The sequence below is a fragment of the Sardina pilchardus genome, chromosome 4, assembly GCF_963854185.1.
Source record: "Sardina pilchardus chromosome 4, fSarPil1.1, whole genome shotgun sequence".
NCBI classification, from domain to species: Eukaryota; Metazoa; Chordata; class Actinopteri; order Clupeiformes; family Clupeidae; genus Sardina; species Sardina pilchardus.
Genome location: NC_084997.1, coordinates 37034555 through 37057054, shown reverse-complemented (window position 1 = coordinate 37057054; position 22500 = coordinate 37034555). Strand labels below are relative to the sequence as shown.

General features: G+C 42.4%; 3 protein-coding genes across 3 annotated transcripts in view; all 3 read right to left on the bottom strand.

Annotated features, from left to right (window-relative positions):
• Positions 1-1782, bottom strand: part of LOC134079191 (granzyme B-like) — a 2216-nt gene extending 434 nt beyond the window's left edge. The window contains exons 1-5 of the mRNA XM_062535387.1: positions 1700-1782; positions 1375-1528; positions 980-1139; positions 472-729; positions 1-102 (exon numbers count right to left, since the gene is read on the bottom strand). The exon at positions 1-102 is cut by the window's left edge and continues 434 nt beyond it. Coding sequence (XP_062391371.1) covers positions 1-102; positions 472-729; positions 980-1139; positions 1375-1528; positions 1700-1760 — 735 coding nt within the window. The 5' untranslated portion in view covers positions 1761-1782. The remainder of the gene's footprint in view (positions 103-471; positions 730-979; positions 1140-1374; positions 1529-1699) is intronic.
• Positions 1783-10284: 8502 nt separating this feature from the next.
• On the bottom strand, positions 10285-14152 carry LOC134079190 (mast cell protease 1A-like). The gene is made up of 5 exons (XM_062535386.1): positions 14094-14152; positions 13775-13928; positions 12928-13093; positions 11336-11599; positions 10285-10667 (listed from the first exon to the last, which is right to left on the bottom strand). The coding sequence occupies exons 1-5, from the start codon at positions 14131-14133 to the stop codon at positions 10482-10484; spliced, it is 810 nt and encodes a 269-aa protein (XP_062391370.1). The 5' UTR covers positions 14134-14152; the 3' UTR covers positions 10285-10481.
• A 2420-nt stretch (positions 14153-16572) lies between these two features.
• On the bottom strand, positions 16573-20097 carry LOC134079192 (granzyme B(G,H)-like). The gene is made up of 5 exons (XM_062535388.1): positions 20024-20097; positions 19733-19886; positions 18764-18929; positions 18049-18306; positions 16573-17282 (listed from the first exon to the last, which is right to left on the bottom strand). The coding sequence occupies exons 1-5, from the start codon at positions 20061-20063 to the stop codon at positions 17109-17111; spliced, it is 792 nt and encodes a 263-aa protein (XP_062391372.1). The 5' UTR covers positions 20064-20097; the 3' UTR covers positions 16573-17108.
• Positions 20098-22500: the final 2403 nt, after the last annotated feature.

Sequence of the window (22500 nt, the reverse complement as noted above, 5' to 3'; positions counted from 1 at the left end):
TGGGTATTCGGTCGTATCGCACGGCTTACCAGTGTAGGCTGTGACTCCGTACAGGATGTTCACTTTACCCTTTGCACAGATGAGAGGGCCTCCAGAATCACCCTGGCAACAAACAAACAGGGGACAAGCCAATCAGGAGACAGTTTTCTCGGATATATTCTATGACCAGTTCTAATAATAAGACACAGTATGTGAAATTGTTTGGGAATGGAAGGACTAACAACAGACAAAGACAATCTCTAGAGATATTATCTCTACAGGTAATATTTCACAATTCTCACCATGTCTTCGGGTTGACAATGCCTGTTTTGCAAAGCTGGTGCTCTGTCTGCGCGTCGCTATGCTCTACGGCTATGTTGAACAATTCCCCCATTACACGTTTAGCATCAAAATGGCCTTGTAGCTGTTATATTAAGATGATATTAAGCTTTCTACTGCCTTAAAATATATTCATGTTTTCTGTCATATTACCTGACAGACTCCATCTTTTCCATCTGATTTGCTGCAGGTCATCAGGAACTGGTTAAAGTACTTCTTCCATGTCTTTTTGCATTTCTTGACATCATCCAGTGTGACTGTAGATTCATAAAGGACACTCTGTCCTCCTTGTCCAGGGACTCTTTCGCCCCACCCAGCTACCTCACACCTAGCACCCTGTGGGATCTTCTCGTTACTCCTAGGGAGCTCCAGCACCTTCACAAACTCGTTCAGCTTAGCATTGGTCTTCAGCTGTGGAGAGTTCAGTACACAGACACTATGTTTACATTGCACTTAACAAAATCGAATTATTGTGATAAAGTAAGATGTTTTGCCTGAAGAAGACCCAGTAGGGTCGAAACGTTGCTTACTTTTTAACGTTAAAACATGGGCGCTCAAAGCAGTGTTGCGGACAATACATTTTAAAATTGTATTGTTTAATGATGTCAGATGTCATGTCATGATGTAAGGGTTATTTCTCATATGGAAGCAAGTGACTCACTTTCAGCAGCATGATGTCGTGTTCTCGAGTCCTGGGGTTGTCGTCACTAAGCTTCTCTTCAGGATATTTTGGGTGAGGGATGTTGACACAGACACCGATGTGCTGTTGGCTGTTCTCCTTCTCACTGATGTTGTGGGCACCCAGAACTACTGTTAACGGCCTAAACACAGAGAACACAACTAGCTGCTTCACGCTACAGTAATCATAGGCAGGTATGTAACTGTGCAATAAGTATGTGAGCTAAACATCCCTCCTAGTGCCTCAACTGGTGTGCAGGGAAGAGATGCTAGCACCCACTGATGTTAGCTCCCATGCCAGGACATGCACAGGAAAACACGTAGCAAATACATATTTGGTACCTGATGTACCTTCCTTACACACACACACACACACACCTGTAATTAAGACAGTGTGCAGCAGTCAGCACGTAGTCCTCTCTGATCAGCACTCCTCCACATACGTGGTGTCCTCGTGTCTGCAGTGAAGCCATGTAGGGTCTGGAGTGGGGCTTGGCCTTACGACCCCCAAAGATGCCACTCTGTACGCCACCTGGAGACAACAATCATATCAGCAGCATTTATCAGCAGACTAGATCATTATCTCTCTCTCTCTCTCTCTCTCTCTCTCACTCACACTCACACACACACAGACACGGACACGGACACGGACACGGACACGGACAACAGACACGGACACACACACATTTACACAGAAACACACCATTCCACTTGTTGACACCACCCGAGAGAGACAGATGAGAAAGTAGCAGGAGCAACAACATCCTTCACGGCTGAGGAAGAGGGTCTCACACACACATCACACATCTCACCTACTTATATACCGACACACAGCTGACCACACACACACACACACACACACACACACACACACACAGAGAGACAGTTAACCACACACACACACACACACACACACACACACACACACAAACACACACACACAGTTAACCACACACACACACACACACACAGAGAGAGACAGTTAACCACACACACAAACACACACACACACACACACACACACACACACAAATACACAGTTGACCACACACATCCTACTCACCTTAGTAAATATTTCCCATCATTCTTTTGGCCGTCACACACACTCACAAACACACGCACACACGCACACACACATACACACACACAGTTGACCAATGACCACACAGACCCAGAGGTGGAAAACCCCAGTTGAGTAAAAGTCTTACAATATATCTGTGCCAACCATTAATTTAAACCAGCTGATTCTAAGTAGAAATGCATCTCCGAGGAACTGCAAGAGTGGGCTTGATCAGGTGCAGATCGCCAAAGAGATCACCTGTGCTAAGGACCAATACATGGTCGGTACTTTGACTCACTGAAGCTGGAGTTTTCCACCTCTGCACACACCCTACTCACCTTAGCAAACATTTCCCATCATTCTTTTGCCCGTCACACACACACACACACACACACACACATTCACACACATTATTATTAATACAGTTTTTTTTTTATTTTGGATCATTGTGTCAATACAATCCAAGTGAAGATAAACTACTCACATCTATGTGAAGTCTGCCGTTGACAATTTCAAAATGTCATTTTTGTAACAATATGATAGACACATGAACCATTTGAATTACTCTTTCAAGTCAACAACATTACATGGATGTGCTTTATAAACCATTGTGAACTTCACTCTCTGCATTGTCATTTCCCCAGACAGTCATATGTGAAACCCAAGAATAGAAATTCCGTTTAGAAAGAATCCAATTAGAAAGAATAGACATTCCATTCTTAATCCATAGGGTTTACAGTAATATGTCGGTTCACCCTTTACAGCTATAACAGCTTCAACTCTTCTGGGAAGGCTTTCCACAAGGTTTAGGAGTGTGTTCATAGGAATTTTGTGACCATTCTTCCAGAAGCGCATTTATGAGGTCACACATGATGTTGGACGAGGAGATTCAACTCTCAGTTTCAACTCTAATTCATCCCAAAGGTGTTCTGTTGGGTTGAGGTCAGGGCCCTGTATAGGCCAGTCAAGTTCATCCACACCAAACTCTGTCATCCATGTCTTTATGGACCTTGCTTTGTGCACTGGTGCACAGTCATGTTGGAACAGGAAGGAACCATCCCCGAACTGAGCTTGGCCCGTTGGTTCCAGTGAAAGGAACTCTGAATGCTTCAGCATTAACCAAGAGATTTTGGACAATTCCATGCACCTCACTTTGTGGGAATAGTTTGAGGATGTTCCAACATGACTGTGTTTGTAGCCTAGACTGGTGGCTGTGTTTGTAGCCAAGGCTGGTGGCTGTGCTTGTGGCCTAGTTTGGTGACTGTGTTTGTAGCCTACTGTAGGTTGGTGGCTGTGCTTGTGGCCTAGTTTGGTGACTGTGTTTGTAGCCTACTGTAGGTTGGTGGCTGTGCTTGTGGCCTAGTTTGGTGACTGTGTTTGTAGCCTACTGTAGGTTGGTGGCTGTGCTTGTGGCCTAGTTTGGTGACTGTGTTTGTAGCCTACTGTAGGTTGGTGGCTGTGCTTGTGGCCTAGGTTTGGCCCAGAGTTATCATTGTTGATTTTTGGAGAGCCACACACTGTTAAATATTACTGTGATTTCACAATACCTTACAGTATTATTTCACAGTAAATTACTGTACTCAAACATTTACTGTAAAATCACAGGAGCTCTATCACATTACAGCACCTTGTTGTGAAATTTGAATTGCACTTGAACCGCACAGCATTATGGGGCGATTTCTAACGTTCCCCCCTCCCACCCGCACCTGCTGCCACCCTCAACTGAATTTTCAACTCAGCCGTCCACCAGTGACTTCAATCATCACTTTTCTGCAAGTGTAAGCTGTACAAACTCTGCCATCATATCCAAGGTAAGAAGTACAGTGCTTTTGTATGTTATTTAGAAACGGGAATTTAATTAAAAAAAATATATATTGGTGTTATACTGTAATGTTTACCAAAACCTAGAAGTGGCTGGCTAGCCATTAGCTAGCGAGCTAAGAATCGCTAACAATTGCAGAGTTAGCTTTTTTCAATAGCTAACTTCACGATTATGTGCAATATCTGGAATGGTAGTTAATATCATATCCAACAATACGTCTGTGTAAGATGTCGTTGTGAATGCAGTTTTAGTTTGAATGAAATATCAGGCGCAAGTAACGTTTACGTTAGCTATCTTTAAAGTGGCTGATTGTAGCCATGCAGGCTAACATTAAGTTAACATTGCAGACACAGATGAGAGTTGTTAATGTTACTTTCCTAACTAACGTGACTTTTAAGAATTGTCATGGGACATAGGCTTAGGTAGATAACTTAATTTAAATTTGATATACAGTAGTGCCGATACAAAGGGAAAGAGGACCAGTAAAACTAATGAATGTAGTAATTTATCTCCCACCTTAACCTTAACTAAACTGCAGTTTAGTATGGTCATTGTCATTAACAGACGTGTCAAGGATGTGAATGGGGGTATGATGCACTTTAGGTTGTGAAGGGTAGTGTTTGGCTTCATGTTCTTAATTTCATAGCCCTTATTTATCCCTTGTTTGATATACGGGCAATTCCATATCAGTTGGAACAGGTCCGACACCATGGTCCTCAGTTTTTCCTGATTTTTGGTCCAAATGTTCCTCCATGTCTCATTAGAAGAAAACCAAAATTTTAGCTGGGTATCTTGTTTAGTTTCTGAGATATGGCTCTTCAAATGTGGTTAGACGCGTCCTAAAAAAAGGCTGAAAATTCTGGATTTAATGAGCACCACTTTTTTTTAAACCCCTCTCCTCTCTTAATGCTACCATATTATTTTCTAAAAATTTGAACACTGGGGCAGTACCATGTGTTGTTGTCCAAAATCATAAAGGAATTACAGTCCTTCCCACCATTGGAGACTTATTCATCGAAACAAACCCATATTTGTTTTGAAAGCAATGAAAAAAAAAACCTGTTTTTGTTCTCTTATGGTCATGAATGGCTAGCACTCACAGTTTTAAAACTCTACATATATATAGTCCATGAGTAAGAGAACATGTTGACAAAAAATTGAGAATGTTAGTTTTCGTATTTCGAGGCTATGAGCCTTCAAAGTTGGCCAAAATGGCGTTTTTTCCTAAAAATGCCACTTTTATTGCCTTTTTCCAAGGACAAGATGAAATGCAAATCCAACATTTCTTTTTTTCTGCAATAGTGTGGCACTTTGTAGATCATGTGAATGTGGTAGATCCAACCTGTCCATTTTAATATCCCCACAGCACATGTCTGAAGTTAGAAAAAATTAAAAAATGTCTGCTGAAGGAGGTGTTGGTTTGATTTGTATGAACCTCTTAGAAGGACAATATGGGGTGTAAACCCATTTTGTCTTTTTGAGGGATCAGCATGCCATCCTGTTAACAGGATAAAAATCTTATATCCCATTTTTACTCTTTATTGATCCCTTAGAATATGTCCAAAAGTTGTCATAAATGAAAAAAGGCGACTAAATTGAGGGGCTTAAATGGCCAAGTGGATCAAGTCACACAAGGCTAAAAATGAAATATAAGACAGAAGAGATACTGAGGGAGACCACTGTGAAATGTATAATCCCTGCTATGATGGCCTTTGAACCCACTGTGTCCTTAACTGAGGTTCATTCTTATTAAGCAAATTTCTTCTGCATGAAGCATATTGTCTCCTGGTTGCTGTTGGAGTTACCGTTGGATGCAGCTTGCATTGTGATTTGTTCTAATGGTAACCCTGGACAATTAACCCGAGATCCACTTAGATAAACATAACCCTAGGACCAGTGAAAATCCTACACTTTTTGGTCATCCATATCCATCCATAAGTTAAACCCTAAGGGAGGATTTTTTTTATGTCACACAAAGTGGGTACCAATCAACTCCAAATGGTCTGAAACATACTCCTACATAATATCTCAAACCATGATTTTGGCCTCAACACTTAGGCAAATTTCATTTTTTTGTTTTATCCCATTCGTTTCAATGGGAAATAGTTTTTTGCGAACAACTCTTGAACGGAAGGTCATAGACTCAATCTGATTTGCTCCATCAGACATAATTCGACCATGAGGATCAAGCAAGAAGTAAATGTTTATTTCTATGACCTTCCGTTCTCTAGATATAGCCTTTTTAAAGTTTATTTCCTGTTTTAAACCAACTTCCGGTTATCACAGGATATTAGGGACACAGTGGGTTCAAAGGCCATTGTAACAGGGTTAAACATTTCACAGTGTTCTCCCTCAGTATCTCATCTGTCTTATATTACATTTGTAGCCTTGTGTGACTTGATCCACTTGGCCATTTAAGCCCCTCAATTTAGTTGCCTTTTTCATTTTTGACAACTTTTGGACATATTTTAAGGGATAGCCTAACTGAAGAGTAAAAATGGGATACAATGGGATTTTTATCCTATTTACAGGATGGCATTCTGATCCCTCAAACAGAAAAAAATGGGTTTACACCCCATATTGTCCTCCTAAGAGGTTCATACAAATCAAACCAACACCTCCTTCAGCCAAGACTATTTTTCATTTTTTCTAACTTCAGACATGTGCTGTGGGGATATTAAAATGGACAGGTTGGATCTACCACATTCACATGATCTACAAAGTGCCACACTATTGCAGAAAAAAAGAAATGTTGGATTTGCATTTCATCTTGTCCTTGGAAAAAGGCAATAAAAGTGGCATTTTTAGGAAAAAACGCCATTTTGGCCAACTTTGAAGGCTCATAGCCTCGAAATACGAAAACTAACATTCTCAATTTTTTGTCAACATGTTCTCTTACTCATGGACTATATATATGTAGAGTTTTAAAACTGTGAGTGCTAGCCATTCATGACCATAAGAGAACAAAAACAGGTTTTTTTTTTCATTGCTTTCAAAACAAATATGGGTTTGTTTCGATGAATAAGTCTCCAATGGTGGGAAGGACTGTAATTCCTTTATGATTTTGGACAACAACACAGGGTACTGCCCCAGTGTTCAAAATTTTAGAAAATAATATGGTAGCCTTAAGAGAGGAGAGGGGTTTAAAAAAAAGTGGTGCTCATTAAATCCAGAATTTTCACCCTTTTTTTAGGACGCGTCTAACCACATTTGAAGAGCCATATCTCAGAAACTAAACAAGATACCCAGCTAAAATTTTGGTTTTCTTCTAATGAGACATGGAGGAACATTTGGACCAAAAATCAGGAAAAACTGAGGACCATGGTGTCGGACCTGTTCCAACTGATATGGAATTGCCCATACCTAATCTGCGCCGAACTATGTGTTTATTTAAAATGCATATGAGTGTAGTAGTGCTTCAGTGATGATCTTTTTATCTTCTGTGTGTTTTGCAACTTATTAATCTTAGTCTACCTCTGTTCCCTCTGTTTACAGACATTGCATTGTGAGGACTGGTGCCCTGGGAACACTGAGCGCATTCTCGAAAATTCCAAATTTGTGCCACTTCCATACGAAGACAGCCCAGAATAATGTACTGTAGGTCCGGCCCTGCACACATTCACATACAAAAATTTTACAGAATACATATAGCATTATGATGTATGCATTTATTTGTACGTTTATCCCCTCTCTTCCTTGTCTGTTTGTTATGATTGTGTAGTGGGCTCCATCAACCATCCCGGGTAAAGTCGGTCTGTCCTGATTGCTCTACTTGCTAATTGATGACGTCTAGACGCCATAGCTGCTTCCCTCAATGTGGCGTAAGTGTTAATGTGTTTTGAATGTATTTATTGGTACCATTGTGAGTGCTCTACTGTGAATGAATGCAGCTACTTAAATACTATTGAAATATCCATGTTTACCATTGTGTTGGTGGTAATGTAAAGTGTTGTGAATATCTGCCAAACTGATCATATTCATTATTTCAAGTGTATTGTATAGAATGCATACTTATGTTAAATCCTATCTTTTATTGACAGAGCCCTCGCAAATAAACTTATACCAGGAATTAACATACAGTAGATGGTGATGGTGGTGGTGGCAAGGGTGCCTTCACAAGGTAATGATAATATCTGTTTGTACATTTCATTGACTTGTCTTACTTATTTTTTGATGCTTCATTTTTTTTAATCTTGCTCAACCATGACAAGGTGTATGACAATTGCTGTTTTATTTTTTAGGTGCCATGTCACAATCTCAGTGTGGAGCCAAAGGCTGCTATTGCAAGTCAGATGGGGGGCGATCGATGTAAGGCATCAGAAAGGTGGTGTACGTCCAAAGGCTGGAGCTGCTGGAGACAGTGTTGCACTTAGGTATGATATCACACAGATATACTATTGCTCAGAACTGTGGGGTCACTTTGAAATATCCTTCCCATCAAAAGAAAAGCACCCGACATCTGCATTACTTATACTGTAACTATTGCATCTGACTTATTGGTTGCTAATGTGGGTATTTTTTTTATTTGTCACAAAAGATTACTAGTTTGAGTAGTTTGTATTAGTTATATTCATGGACAGGGCCTATTGTACTCTTTTACAGATACTTGATTTACTGCCGAAGGTACCATCAGAGCACCACCCTACCCCTGCAGGACCAGAAGAGGACGGACAGGGGGCCAACATTTTTTAACACTCTGACCATGGACTATTTAAACCATTGAGGTAACGCAGACGTCTGATCCCACTTGGCTAAAACAGAAGACTGAGGAGGAGTTTCTTTCCTCATGCCATTCGCATCCTGAGCACACATACTACATTACATGGACTTGCCATACTGCACTTACACATTGCACTATTTACCCCCTGACTCATTCCGTGTCAAATCAGACAAGGTTATGCTGCACCGTCTCAGGCCTGTACAATATTTTTTTGTTCAATCCTATGTCTTCATATTATAATGTTTGTATGGCCTGCTCAATGATTTTCATTGAAAAGTGTTCATTAAAAGTTCAAATGGTATTTTCTTTGTTGTTGCTTTTCTTGACCAGATCCAAAACATGTTGGTATAGGTCAGGTAAATCACAAATCAAATGTTCAAATGTACAATATCTTTCACTGTAAATTCACAGCAAATTGCTGGCTACTGAGTTGCATTACTTTTACAGTAAAAATGAAAATATACAGTATGGTATTGTGATTATACACAACATGATACTGTAAATTTACTCCAAATTGCTGGCTACTAAATTGCATGACTTTTACAGTAAAAATTAAAATGTACAGTATGGTATTGTGATTATACACAACATGATGCTGTAAATTCACAGCAAATTGCTGGCTACTGAGTTGCATGACTTTTACAGTAAAACATGAAATTCACAGTAATTTACTGTGAAATAGTACCGGTAAATTACTGTGAAAGTCATGCAATTAGTAGCCAGCAATTTACAGTAAATTCACAGTGAAACATTTTACAGTGCAGCGTTATAGCTATATTTGGACACATGCTCGTTTGAAAGGTGAGACTTTAAGCTCTCAGTGGGTACAAACCGTTTATTTCTACATGCCTCTATTCCTGAGAAATCCCAAGCTAAACAGTGGCTATTTTTCATCAAAATCCCTGTTCTTTTTTTTCTAGAAATGGAGATGAAACGTTTCATGAAATATCTTGGCGCTAAAGTTTCCGGTAAGTGACCTGTCGGGACTGCCACAAAGTGATGAACCCACGAAAATGGCCTGATTTTGACCTGACGTGCATGTGTCACTGATTCGACCCAACCATTATGATAAGACGATAAAAAGATGCGTTTTCATGAGTTTTCGATTGTCATCTATTTCAGTACTATTCATCATAGAGTTCCCAAAATCGCACATGAGGTGTGTTAGAGTGTCTATTTTCATAATTAAAAATTGCGTTTTTGCCACTCAAAGTGTTAAAAGAGAAATGTATTACTCTTCACTGTATTACTGCATTACTCTTCTAACATAAAAGGATATCAGACACACATACACAGGGAAATGTGTGTGAGGTTGTGTGTTTCACAGCCTGCAAGGAACTCACACCTTTTGCAGGCTTCAGTTCACTTTTGCCATGACGACAGAAGGCTGAGCACATGCTGCCTTGCCTCATGTCATCTCCTTACCGTGCTTCAGCAGCATTTTAACTAACACCGGACAGCCACTCTGTGTGTGTATGTGTGTGTGTGTGTGTGTGTGTGTGTGTGTGTGTGTGTGTGTGTGTTTACATAAATGGCAATAAAGTAAATTGAACTTGAACTTGCTATGATGTTTTCGGAAGCCAGATTGAAACCTCTCAAAAATGTTGTTGTTACATAATGTGCTTCTATGTATGATTCTGGGGCGCAGTAAAGAAACTGGCAGCAGACTCCTTCAGACTGAGTGCTTTATTGAATAATCATTTGATTCTTGTCATATTGTATATAACATTAATGTCCCAAGCTGGACAGCTGACAAGCTACTTCATCCTGATAAGGGATGATAACAGAATAGATGGATATCAGCATCCAACAGGCCAATGAGTGTGTGGAATCTCTAATTCAGTCATATGACATCACGTAAAATCATGACTATTATGCCGTGACTAAGTTTTTGTCAGCAGAGCATCATTCACACCGAGAACCTCTTTGATCCAGGGCAGGTAATGGGGCACTCTCATGTAGACTTCTGGTTTATCTGTGGCGTCACACGGCTCATCGGTGAAGGCTGTCAGGCCGTACAGGATCTTGGCCTTGCCCTCTCCACAGATGAGAGGACCTCCAGAATCACCCTGGCAACAAACGGGACAAGGTATTAGGGGGGGACACATGGGACATGGGGCTATTTAGGGGCTTAAGGACGTTTGCTATGCCAGAAGTTAGGCTACCAGACATGTTGGGAGAGCTAATATTATTCAGGCTCACTTTAGATCTCACCCCATGCCTGAATTCAGGCACAGTGCTTTTAACAGCCTTAATACCTAATGTGATTTGATTCAAACTTCAAAGCTGTTGGGCAGAAAAAAAAACGCATGGTATTGTGTGCAATATCTGACAAGCCAGTCTTAGTCGGGCTGTTTAAGAACGTTGTGAACGACAAATCGCAAGTCGTGAAACATGTCACATTATAATATTCACTCCGCGTTCAATGTCATGCCCGACCATTTGAAATCGGATATGACGCTGTAATCTTGTCGGTCTGGCTGATATCGTGTTATCTGACCAGGCCATAATCAGTCACCACTTAGAGGAGCACTTGGAGCACTGGGGCTCAGAACTCGTGACCAGGTAGAGATGGGGGGTGTCTTACCTGGCCAGGTAGAGATGGGGGGTGTCTTACCTGGCCAGGTAGAGATGAGAGGTGTCTTACCTGGCCAGGTAGAGACGGGAAGGGACTTACCTGGCCAGGTAGAGATGGGAAGGGACTTACCTGGCCAGGTAGAGATGGGAGGTGACTTACCTGGCAGACTCCCTCTTTTCCGTCAGAGACACTGCAGGTCATCTGGCTCTGGTCATAATACTCCTCCCATTTGTTTTCACACGTTGCTGGCCTCTCCAGTTTGACTTTAGCTTCGTACAGGACACTCTCTGCTTGCTTCCCGAAGCGTCGTCTTCCCCATCCTGCCACTTCACACTGCACGCCTGCCGGGATCTTCTCATCCACTCTATCAGGGAGCTGCAGCACCTCAACCTTTTTCTTCTTCAGTTTAGCCTTGGTCTGCAGCTGAAACGTCACCAGTATGCTATCAATCAGCACTATGCAGTTTAGTCTTGGTCTGCAGCTGGAACATCACCAGTAAGCCATCAATCAGCACCTCTACAGTTTAGTCTTGGTCTGCAGCTGCAACGTCAGCAGTATGCTACCAACCAGCACTATGCAGTTTAGCCTTGGTCTGCATCTGAAATGCCAGTATGCTACCAACCAGGACTATGCAGTTTAGTCTTGGTCTGCATCTGAAATGCCAGTATGCTACCAACCAGCACTATGCAGTTTAGTCTTGGTCTGCAGCTGAAATGCCCGTATGCTACCAACCAGCACTATGCAGTTTAGTCTTGGTCTGCAGCTGAAATGCCCGTATGCTACCAACCAGCACTATGCAGTTTAGTCTTGGTCTGCATCTGAAATGCCAGTATGCTACCAACCAGCACTATGCAGTTTAGTCTTGGTCTGCATCTGAAATGCCAGTATGCTATCAACCAGCACTATGCAGTTTAGTCTTGGTCTGCATCTGAAATGCCAGTATGCTACCAACCAGCACTATGCAGTTTAGTCTTGGTCTGCATCTGAAATGCCAGTATGCTACCAACCAGCACTATGCAGTTTAGTCTTGGTCTGCATCTGAAATGCCAGTATGCTACCAACCAGCACTATGCAGTTTAGTCTTGGTCTGCATCTGAAATGCCAGTATGCTACCAACCAGCACTATGCAGTTTAGTCTTGGTCTGCATCTGAAATGCCAGTATGCTACCAACCAGCACTATGCAGTTTAGTCTTGGTCTGCATCTGAAATGCCAGTATGCTACCAACCAGCACTATGCAGTTTAGTCTTGGTCTGCATCTGAAATGCCAGTATGCTACCAACCAGCACTATGCAGTTTAGTCTTGGTCTGCATCTGAAATGCCAGTATGCTACCAACCAGCACTATGCAGTTTAGTCTTGGTCTGCATCTGAAATGCCAGTATGCTACCAACCAGCACTATGCAGTTTAGTCTTGGTCTGCATCTGAAATGCCAGTATGCTATCAACCAGCACAGAGTGCACACACCTGCTGCACACATACAGTAATGGCAAGAGCGGATGCCTCCATGCCATGCAGGCTGATCTCAGAGACGAGTGCTGAGGGGAAACTAACCCATCGTCTCCAGGCTGATCTCAGAGACGGGTGCTGAGGGGAAACTAACCCATCGTCTCCAGCTCAACACTTTTCAAAACAAATGTGTATCATGCTGTAACAAGCTGTCAATCAATCAATCAATCAATCAATCAATCAATCAATCAATCAATCAATCAGACATGTCTATACTGGTATGACGTAAAAGAGGGGATTCACCTTCAGCAGCATGATGTCATGATGGAAAGCCTTGGGGTCGTCATCACTAAGCTTCTTCTTGGGGTACTTTGGGTGTTGGATGAACTCAGAGATGCCAATACGCTGTTGGCTCTTTTCCTGCTTACCGATGTTATGGGCACCCAGCACTACACTGTCTAAGCGAACACTACAACATGCACACAACAAGCAATGTTATTACACAGTCCAGTCAGTCATCCCTGCAATCCAATAATGGTCACTATCAACACTTTCCACAGCACTACTGTTAATAATGGCCTACGACACACATATCCACATGTCTTTGTAAGGATCCAACAGTTTTAACATTTGTGTTTGTTTTTTTATTGAGGAAATCAGGTCAGCAGTCTCAAAACCCATGTGTATAAGAAAGTCTATCCTAATGTTCTATCTTTATCTCATTATAATGTATGAAGTTTATTACATAACAATAGTTTCATTTATTTGGTTTAAAGAGACCCTATGCAACATTTTCATAGTCATAAAATCGCTTAGAAATCGTTGTTTTGCTTGATTGACCAGTTTTATCGAAAACAGCAATATTTCCATCGCCAATCCTGCATAATTTCTCTTTAAAGATGCATCGTTTTATACAGTAGCTTTCTATTGTATTGCTTTACACATCTAATTAATTTGTTTTATTTTGAAAATGTATTACTTTCACTGTCTGTTTCATTTGGCTGCCTTTGTACAACACTTACTACCACTACTACCAATAATAATAATAATAATAATAATAGCAATAATAATAATAATAACTATAATAATAATGATTCAACTACTCATACTGTAGAAATAGACACATGCGGACACACAAACACAGTCACACCTGGGATTAAGACAGTGTGCAGCAGTCAGCACGTAGTCCTCTCTGATCAGCACTCCTCCACATACGTGGTGTCCTCGTGTCTGCAGTGAAGCCATGTAGGGTTTGGAGTGGGGCTTGGCCTCACGACCCCCAAAGATGCCACTCTGCATGCCACCTGATAATCCACAATCATCCACCAGTCACAGAGAAGATCAGTCATACACATGTTGCTGAATTTTTAAATGTGGTATACGAAACAGGCTGAATGTTCAAATATACTTTTAAACTATGCAATTATATATACAGTATAAAGACACATATACTTGTTGAATTGTCTCACCTGAGAGGGAGAGATTAGAGAGAAGCAGATACAGCAACATTCTTCACTGCTGAGCAACTGAGTCTGACACACACAGACCACACACTTCACCTAGTTATAGGCTACACAGCTAACACCATAGAGAGTTAACCACAGACACACACACACACACACACACACACACACACTTCTCACCTTGTTGAATCTTTCCCATCATTCTTTTTGCAATCTCTCTTTCTCTCTCACTCACTCACTCACTCACTCACTCACTCACTCACACACACACACACACACACACACACACACACACACACACACACACATGAACACACACACAGATTAATGTGTGTGAGATTGTGTGTTTCATATTCAAGGGAGCAAGGGAACTCACACGTTTTGCTGGCTTCAATATGCAGTGACTAGCTTCAAACAATTTACCCACGCTGCAGCAGTGTCTTATGGAGACCAGTTACATACAGCAGAGTCTTATGGAGACCATAGACCAGCTACATACAGCAGAGTCTTATGGAGACCACAGACCAGTTACATACAGTGTCTTATGGAGACCACAGACCAGCTACATACAGCAGAGTCTTATGGAGACCACAGACCAGCTACATACAGCAGAGTCTTATGGAGACCACAGACCGGCTACATACAGCAGAGTCTTATGGAGACCAGCTACATACCGCAGAGTCTTATGGAGACCACAGACCAGCTACATACAGCAGAGTCTTATGGAGACCACAGACCAGTTACATACAGCAGAGTCTTATGGAGACCACAGACCAGCTACATACAGCAGAGTCTTATGGAGACCACAGACCAGCTACATACAGCAGAGTCTTATGGAGACCAGCTACATACCGCAGAGTCTTATGGAGACCACAGACCAGCTACATACAGCAGAGTCTTATGGAGACCACAGACCAGCTACATACAGCAGAGTCTTATGGAGACCACAGACCAGCTACATACAGCAGAGTCTTATGGAGACCACAGACCGGCTACATACAGCAGAGTCTTATGGAGACCAGCTACATACCGCAGAGTCTTATGGAGACCACAGACCAGCTACATACAGCAGAGTCTTATGGAGACCACAGACCAGTTACATACAGCAGAGTCTTATGGAGACCACAGACCAGCTACATACAGCAGAGTCTTATGGAGACCACAGACCAGCTACATACAGCAGAGTCTTATGGAGACCAGCTACATACCGCAGAGTCTTATGGAGACCACAGACCAGCTACATACCGCAGAGTCTTATGGAGACCACAGACCAGCTACATACAGCAGAGTCTTATGGAGACCACAGACCAGTTACATACAGCAGAGTCTTATGGAGACCACAGACCAGCTACATACAGCAGAGTCTTATGGAGACCACAGACCAGCTACATACAGCAGAGTCTTATGGAGACCAGCTACATACCGCAGAGTCTTATGGAGACCAGCTACATACAGCAGAGTCTTATGGAGACCACAGACCAGCTACATACAGCAGAGTCTTATGGAGACCACAGACCAGTTACATACAGAGTCTTATGGAGACCAGCTACATACAGCAGAGTCTTATGGAGACCACAGACCAGCTACATACAGCAGAGTCTTATGGAGACCACAGACCAGCTACATACAGCAGAGTCTTATGGAGACCAGCTACATACCGCAGAGTCTTATGGAGACCACAGACCAGCTACATACAGCAGAGTCTTATGGAGACCACAGACCAGTTACATACAGTGTCTTATGGAGACCAGCTACATACAGCAGAGTCTTATGGAGACCACAGACCGGCTACATACAGCAGAGTCTTATGGAGACCAGCTACATACAGCAGAGTTTTATGGGATAACAGACCAGCTACATACAGCAGAGTTTTATGAAGACTAGCTACATAGAGCGAGAGGCTCAGTGTAAGATATCCCCATAGATAAAACAATCCTAGTAATTGGTGTTTTTGAGTGACTGGATCGAATATCACAGAGTCAGATATTCTCTTTCACAGCCTGCTTTCTTCCCCAACCAGAAGACCCAGAACATATCAAATATATTTTGATTTGAGGCAGATTACCCACCATCTTTGGTGAGCAAAAGTAGTGTGAAAATGCTAGCACTGTTTTGCTACATTTTGTTGTCAGACTGGACCCATGTGTTAGCATATCACGCTAGCAGCAGAATGTGTGCCAGTTGACGGTGGGTAGTCTTTGTTGTGTGCTCAGTGTGACTTCCTTTCGCCACACAAAGGCAACCCAAGTCACCAATCAACATTGTAGTAGTGCTTTGAAGTCACACACACACACACACACACACACACACACACCTTAAACCACACACTTGGCGTTGATGAGAATGTGACATGATGGTTTTTAAAAACATCATGAATTGTATGGTACTTCTGCTAACAGATTGCTCTACCTCTGCAATATGAGTCTCACATTAAGGTGTTCCCCTCCAGGTTATAAAATAAAGATGTGCTACAAAAGACCCAAAGTGTGTGTTACAATGTGTGCTTTATTGTGACAACCAAACAAACTTTCTGAATGTATTTTTCACTTCAATTGTGACCTCGCACTGTGGGATGCCGTAATGGGCAAAACAGATTCACTCTGATTGATACTGTATTGCAATATGGGGAGCCGTAACATGTGTATGATAATATGTGCTTCATTGAATGGTTGTGGTTACCTGGTGAGGGCCAGGAAATTTGTTTGAGTGACAGATTTAAGAGCGCTATTTAATAATGGATTCTTTCTTGGAATCTTGAGCCATACTTACAACAGAAAAAAAGAGAAAAGGGACCCTCACAAGTAAAAAATGTAAGTAAAATGAAAATGAAATAATAAATAAATGTGAAATAAGTAGTTTGTAACATAATAGCACATTAGTTTAGCATTAGGAAAAGTACAATTTGTTTTCACTGTTCATGACCTTCTAAAACTTATAAAAGACTTGTGAATAAAGAAAAAATAATGAGATAATCATGTAGTTAGGCTCTCTGTCCTGAACACTAGGCCTCTGAGTTCCTGTCTACAGTGCGTCATTCACACCGATGACGTCTTTGATCCAGGGCAGGAAGAAGGGCACTCTGGTGTAGACTTCTGGGTATTCTGGGTTATCGCATGGTGCTCCAGTGTAGGCTGTGACTCCGTACAGGATCTTAGTCTTGCCCTTTCCACAGATCAGAGGGCCTCCAGAATCACCCTGGCAACAAACAAACAAACAGGGGACCAGCCAATCAGGAGACAGTGCTCTCTGACACAATGTATGACATGTTCTAATAACAAGCAAGTGAAAAGTCATTTAGAACTCTGTGACTTTGCTATGATGTCAGCAGGAAGGATAGGCCAGGTTCCTTCACAGGGTGCATTGACTATACGTTTTTTTTGTCGCTCACGATTGTCGTTTACGATCTACCATGTCACACTGTACGATTTTAGAACCATGAAAACCTCTCCGCGTCTTGGTCGGGAGAGTGGCCACATACACCGAAAGCATCGGTCGCGTCATACGACTCCCGTCAAATTTCTGACAAGCCAGACTTTTTGTCGGGCTGTTTTAGAACGTTGTGAACGACAAATCGCAAGTTGTGAAGCATGTCACATTATAAGATTCACTCTGCGTTCGATGTCGTGCCCGACCATTTGAAATCGGATACGACGCCGTAAACTTGTTGGTCACGACGAATTCGGGCCAAAATCGGGCTGAAATCGTGTAATCTGACCAAGCCATTAGGAAGCCAAATGACATTCCTGCTCTTATGGATCACACTGGACATTGGACACTCCCTTTAAGGTTGGTCAACGGAACTATGAAACAGTATCAGTGGTGTGATGATTTAAGAGAGTTAACTCAACACAGCTCACAACAGCATCAACATCACTGCAAATCATTTCAGCTGAAGTGAGATGGGTGTGTCCAGATATGACCCTGAGCACTCCTGGCCAATCAGAGATGGGCGATGACTCACCTGACAGAATCCTCCTCTGCCGTCAGGGACACTGCAGGTCATCTGGTCCTGGTTGTAGTACTGCTGCCATTTCTTTTCACAGTTCACTGCTTTGTCCAGCATGACTTCAGCCTCGTACAGGAAGCTCTCTGCCTCTCGCCCGAGGACCCTCTTCCCCCACCCGGCCACCTCACACTTGGCCCCTGCAGAGATCTTCCCATAGGTCTTAGGGAGCTCCAGCACCTTCACAAACTTGTTCTGTGTAGCCTTGGTCTTCAGCTGAGGGGTGAACAGCAGAGGTGGACATGTCTGGCTTCAGAACAGTAAACGTCCTGCCACATTTCTGTTCCAACCATTCACTTAATCAGCGGATTCTACTTAGCACAACTCTTAAGCCAGGTAGATCTAATTACTGCAATCGCCTGCGTTAAGTGCACAGGTAGAACTAATACATGACAGGTGTCTTACTTTCAGAAGCCAGACTTTTACATCTCTGGAGAACAGCACATAGTGTGCAACAGTGTCTTAAAAAGACAACTCCAGATTAAGAACAGCCAAGGGTCTATTTGATATGGGAAGATAATGAGTGTAAACATTTGAGAGTCAAGACAACGTTAATCAGACTAATTTTGAGTAAGACCTGAATATGCATTTACAACAAATTAGCATATTGGTAGCCTTGAGGCAAGCTTGCTAAGTCAGTAAGTGAGTAAGTGGCTGATAAATTGTGACTCACCTTCAGCAACATGATATCGTGTTCACGAGTCCTGGGGTCGGTATTTGGAAGTGGTTTCTTGGGGTACTTTGGGTGAGGGATGAACTCAGAGATGCCGATACGCTGTTGGCTCTTCTCCTGTTTACTGATGTTGTTGGCGCCAAGAAGTACGTTGTCTAGGCGATCACTGAAACATGCACACAACAGCCCAATCACTCATTGTGAGTTGTTTGATAAAATAAACATTATAGTATACAAAACCACCGACTAACATGAATGAGCAGTGTTTCTCTAACTGTGGTACGGGACTCTTTGTTGTGGTCTTCAAGATGTTTTATTTCATGAAGACAAAATAATCACTTCAAATGATGTAAAAATATATATTATGAAAAATCAATACATTTAAACTAGTTTTCATCTTTCTTGAAAACAAACCAACAAAACAATGCAAAATGTGCAATGTACAATGTATATTTAAATTGGCCTACGCTACTGTATTTAAATGCTGGCCATAATAGTGGTATTGGAGAGTCAATTGTTCTGTGAGGTGGTACTGATTGTGAAAAGAGAACCACTGGTCTACGTGATACGCAGGACTACGCAGTATACCCACTCAAAACGCATCACCATCTCAGTATACCCACTCAAAACGCATCACCATCTCAGTATACCCACTCAAAACACATCACCATCTCAGTATACCCACTCAAAACACATCACCATCGCAGTATACCCATTTAAAATAGGTAAGAATACATTTTAACATTTGAAGTTGATCACAGTATACTACAGATAACTACAACATTACAGTATATCCACTATACAGCTAACTAGACTACACCACTGAATGAAAACTTCATTTGAGATATTCATTTGCTTTAGAGTGGCTCATTAATACAAACACTTGAAGAGGAACTCCACACGTCTTCCTTACTCAGACACACACACACACACACACACACACACACACACACAGAAGCACAGTCACACCTGTTATTAAGACAGTGTGCAGCAGTCAGCACGTAGTCCTCTCTGATCAGCACTCCGCCACACCCGTGGTGTCCTCGTGTCTGCAGTGAAGCCATGTAGGGTCTGGAGTGGGGCTTGGCCTTACGACCCCCAAAGATGCCACTCTGCACGCCACCTGATCATCCACAATCACCCACAGATCATCATTATGGCTGTGCATATCATTTAATCAATTATAATGAATTCACAAATAGTATCTTACCTAAGATTGATGTGAGATCAAATTATAATGAATTCATAACTGTATCTTACCTGAGAATGACAGATGAGAGAGAAGTAGAAACAACAGCATTCTTCACTGCTGAGAAAGTCTCTTACAAAGACTCTCGCCCAACGCATGCACAATACCCACTCAACCAACCCTCCCCCCACACACACACACTTATGCATGCATACACTTCTCACCTTGCTAAATCTTTCCCCTCAGCCTTACACCATCACCTCCACACCACCAACACCACCACGCCTTTCTGTCTGAGAGACACACACACAGACACACACACAGACACACACACACACACACACACACACACACACACACACACACACACACACACACACACACACACACAGGAAACTAGGGGGGCTCATACTCCGTTGGAAACCTCACACCTTTGCAGTCTGCAGTGTGTAGTGTGTGTAGTGTAGTCTATGATCCAGCAGCACCAGACTGTAGTGTGTGTAGTGTGTAGTGTGTGTGTGTGTGTGTGTGTGTAGTCTACAGATGACCCAGCAGCACCAGACTGCAGTGTGTAGTGTGTGTGTAGTCTACAGATGACCCAGCAGCACCAGACTGCAGTGTGTAGTGTGTGTGTGTGTGTGTGTGTGTGTGTGTGTGTGTGTAGTGTGTAGTGTGTGTGTGTGTAGTGTGTAGTGTGTGTGTGTGTGTGTAGTGTGTGTGTGTGTAGTGTGTAGTGTGTGTGTGTGTGTGTAGTGTGTGTGTAGTCTATAGATGACCCAGCAGCACCAGACTGCAGTGTGTAGTGTGTGTGTGTGTGTGTGTGTGTGTGTGTGTGTAGTGTGTAGTGTGTGTGTGTGTAGTGTGTAGTGTGTGTGTGTGTGTGTAGTGTGTGTGTAGTCTATAGATGACCCAGCAGCACCAGACTGCAGTGTGTAGTGTGGTGTGTGTGTGTGTGTGTGTGTGTGTGTGTGTAGTCTATAGATGACCCAGCAGCACCAGACTGTAGTGTGTAGTGTGTGTGTGTGTGTGTGTGTGTGTGTGTAGTCTACAGATGATCCAGCAGCACCAGACTGCAGTGTGTAGTGTGTGTAGTGTAGTGTGTAGTGTAGTGTAGTGTGTGTAGTGTGTGTGTGTGTAGTCTACAGATGACCCAGCAGCACCAGACTGTAGTGTGTAGTGTGTGTACTGTAGTGTGTAGTGTGTGTACTGTAGTGTGTAGTGTGTGTGTGTGTAGTCTACAGATGACCCAGCAGCACCAGACTGCAGTGTGTAGTGTGTGTAGTGTAGTGTGTAGTGTAGTGTGTGTGTGTAGTGTAGTGTGTGTGTGTAGTGTGTGTGTGTGTAGTCTACAGATGACCCAGCAGCACCAGACTGTAGTGTGTGCAGTGTTGGGGAGTAACGCATTACATGTAATTGCGTTACGTAATTTAATTACAAAATGAATGTAACAGTAATACATTACAGTTACTGGAGAAAAATGGTGCAAGCGCACAAGGCAGCATTCCCAGGCTATATTGACCCCCTTTTAATACATGAATTAGCATCACATTTTTTTGAGGATAATATAATGATAATCACCACAAGGACAAATTTTACTGTAAAATCAATCTGAGTTGACATACAGATAGGTCACAGCCTCTTTTTTTCCCTTTATCATAAGACAAGCAGGCATATAGACCTACGCTGATGGCGCTGAAGACGTGATAGAGCCTATCAGAAGGTCGCGTATCAAACTATGTCTGTGGAGGGAAACAGTTATTTTTACATACAATATTCTTTGCAAGGTTTTGCTGACAATATTGAGATGTAATTCAAATTGTAATTTTGAAAAATTGCAAAAGTACCTGTAATTCGGCTGGAACCTGCCAATACGAAGCTCCATTCACTGACATGATGCTGACGCGAACAATCCAGAAAATCACACTTGTTCCAAAAACATGTGGGAGTGGGGCTTGACCTCACGACCCCCAAAGATGCCACTCTGCAGTGAAGCCATGTAGGGTCTGGCCTCACAACCCCCAAATATGCCACTCTGCACGCCACCTGGAAACAAAAAAAAAACAAAACAACCTCAAACAAACAAATGTGTAAACAAATTTTCCAATCAACCTATTTTTATTTTTCCCATCAACCGATGTCTTACCCGATGTCTTACCCGATGTTCATACCTCACCAAGGCCTCATTCGTGTCTCGTACCACCCCTACCTGTATTAGTTTTCCAAAATTGCCGTTCCGGGTCCCCGAGCTGGACTTGGCTCCTTAGTTCCAGTGAAAGGAACTCTGAATGCTTCAGCATTAACCAAGAGATTTAGTTCCAGTAAAAGGAACTCTGAATGCTTCAGCATTAACCAAGAGATTTTGGACAATTCCATGCTCCAAACTTTGTGGGGAGAGTTTGAGGATGGCCCCTTCCTGTTCCAACACGACCTCATCCCGATAGAACACCATTGGGATGAATTAGAGCTGATCCTGAAAGCCATTCTCCTCGTCCAACATCAGTGTGTGACCTCACATACAGTATGCACTTCTGGAAGAATTGTCACGAAT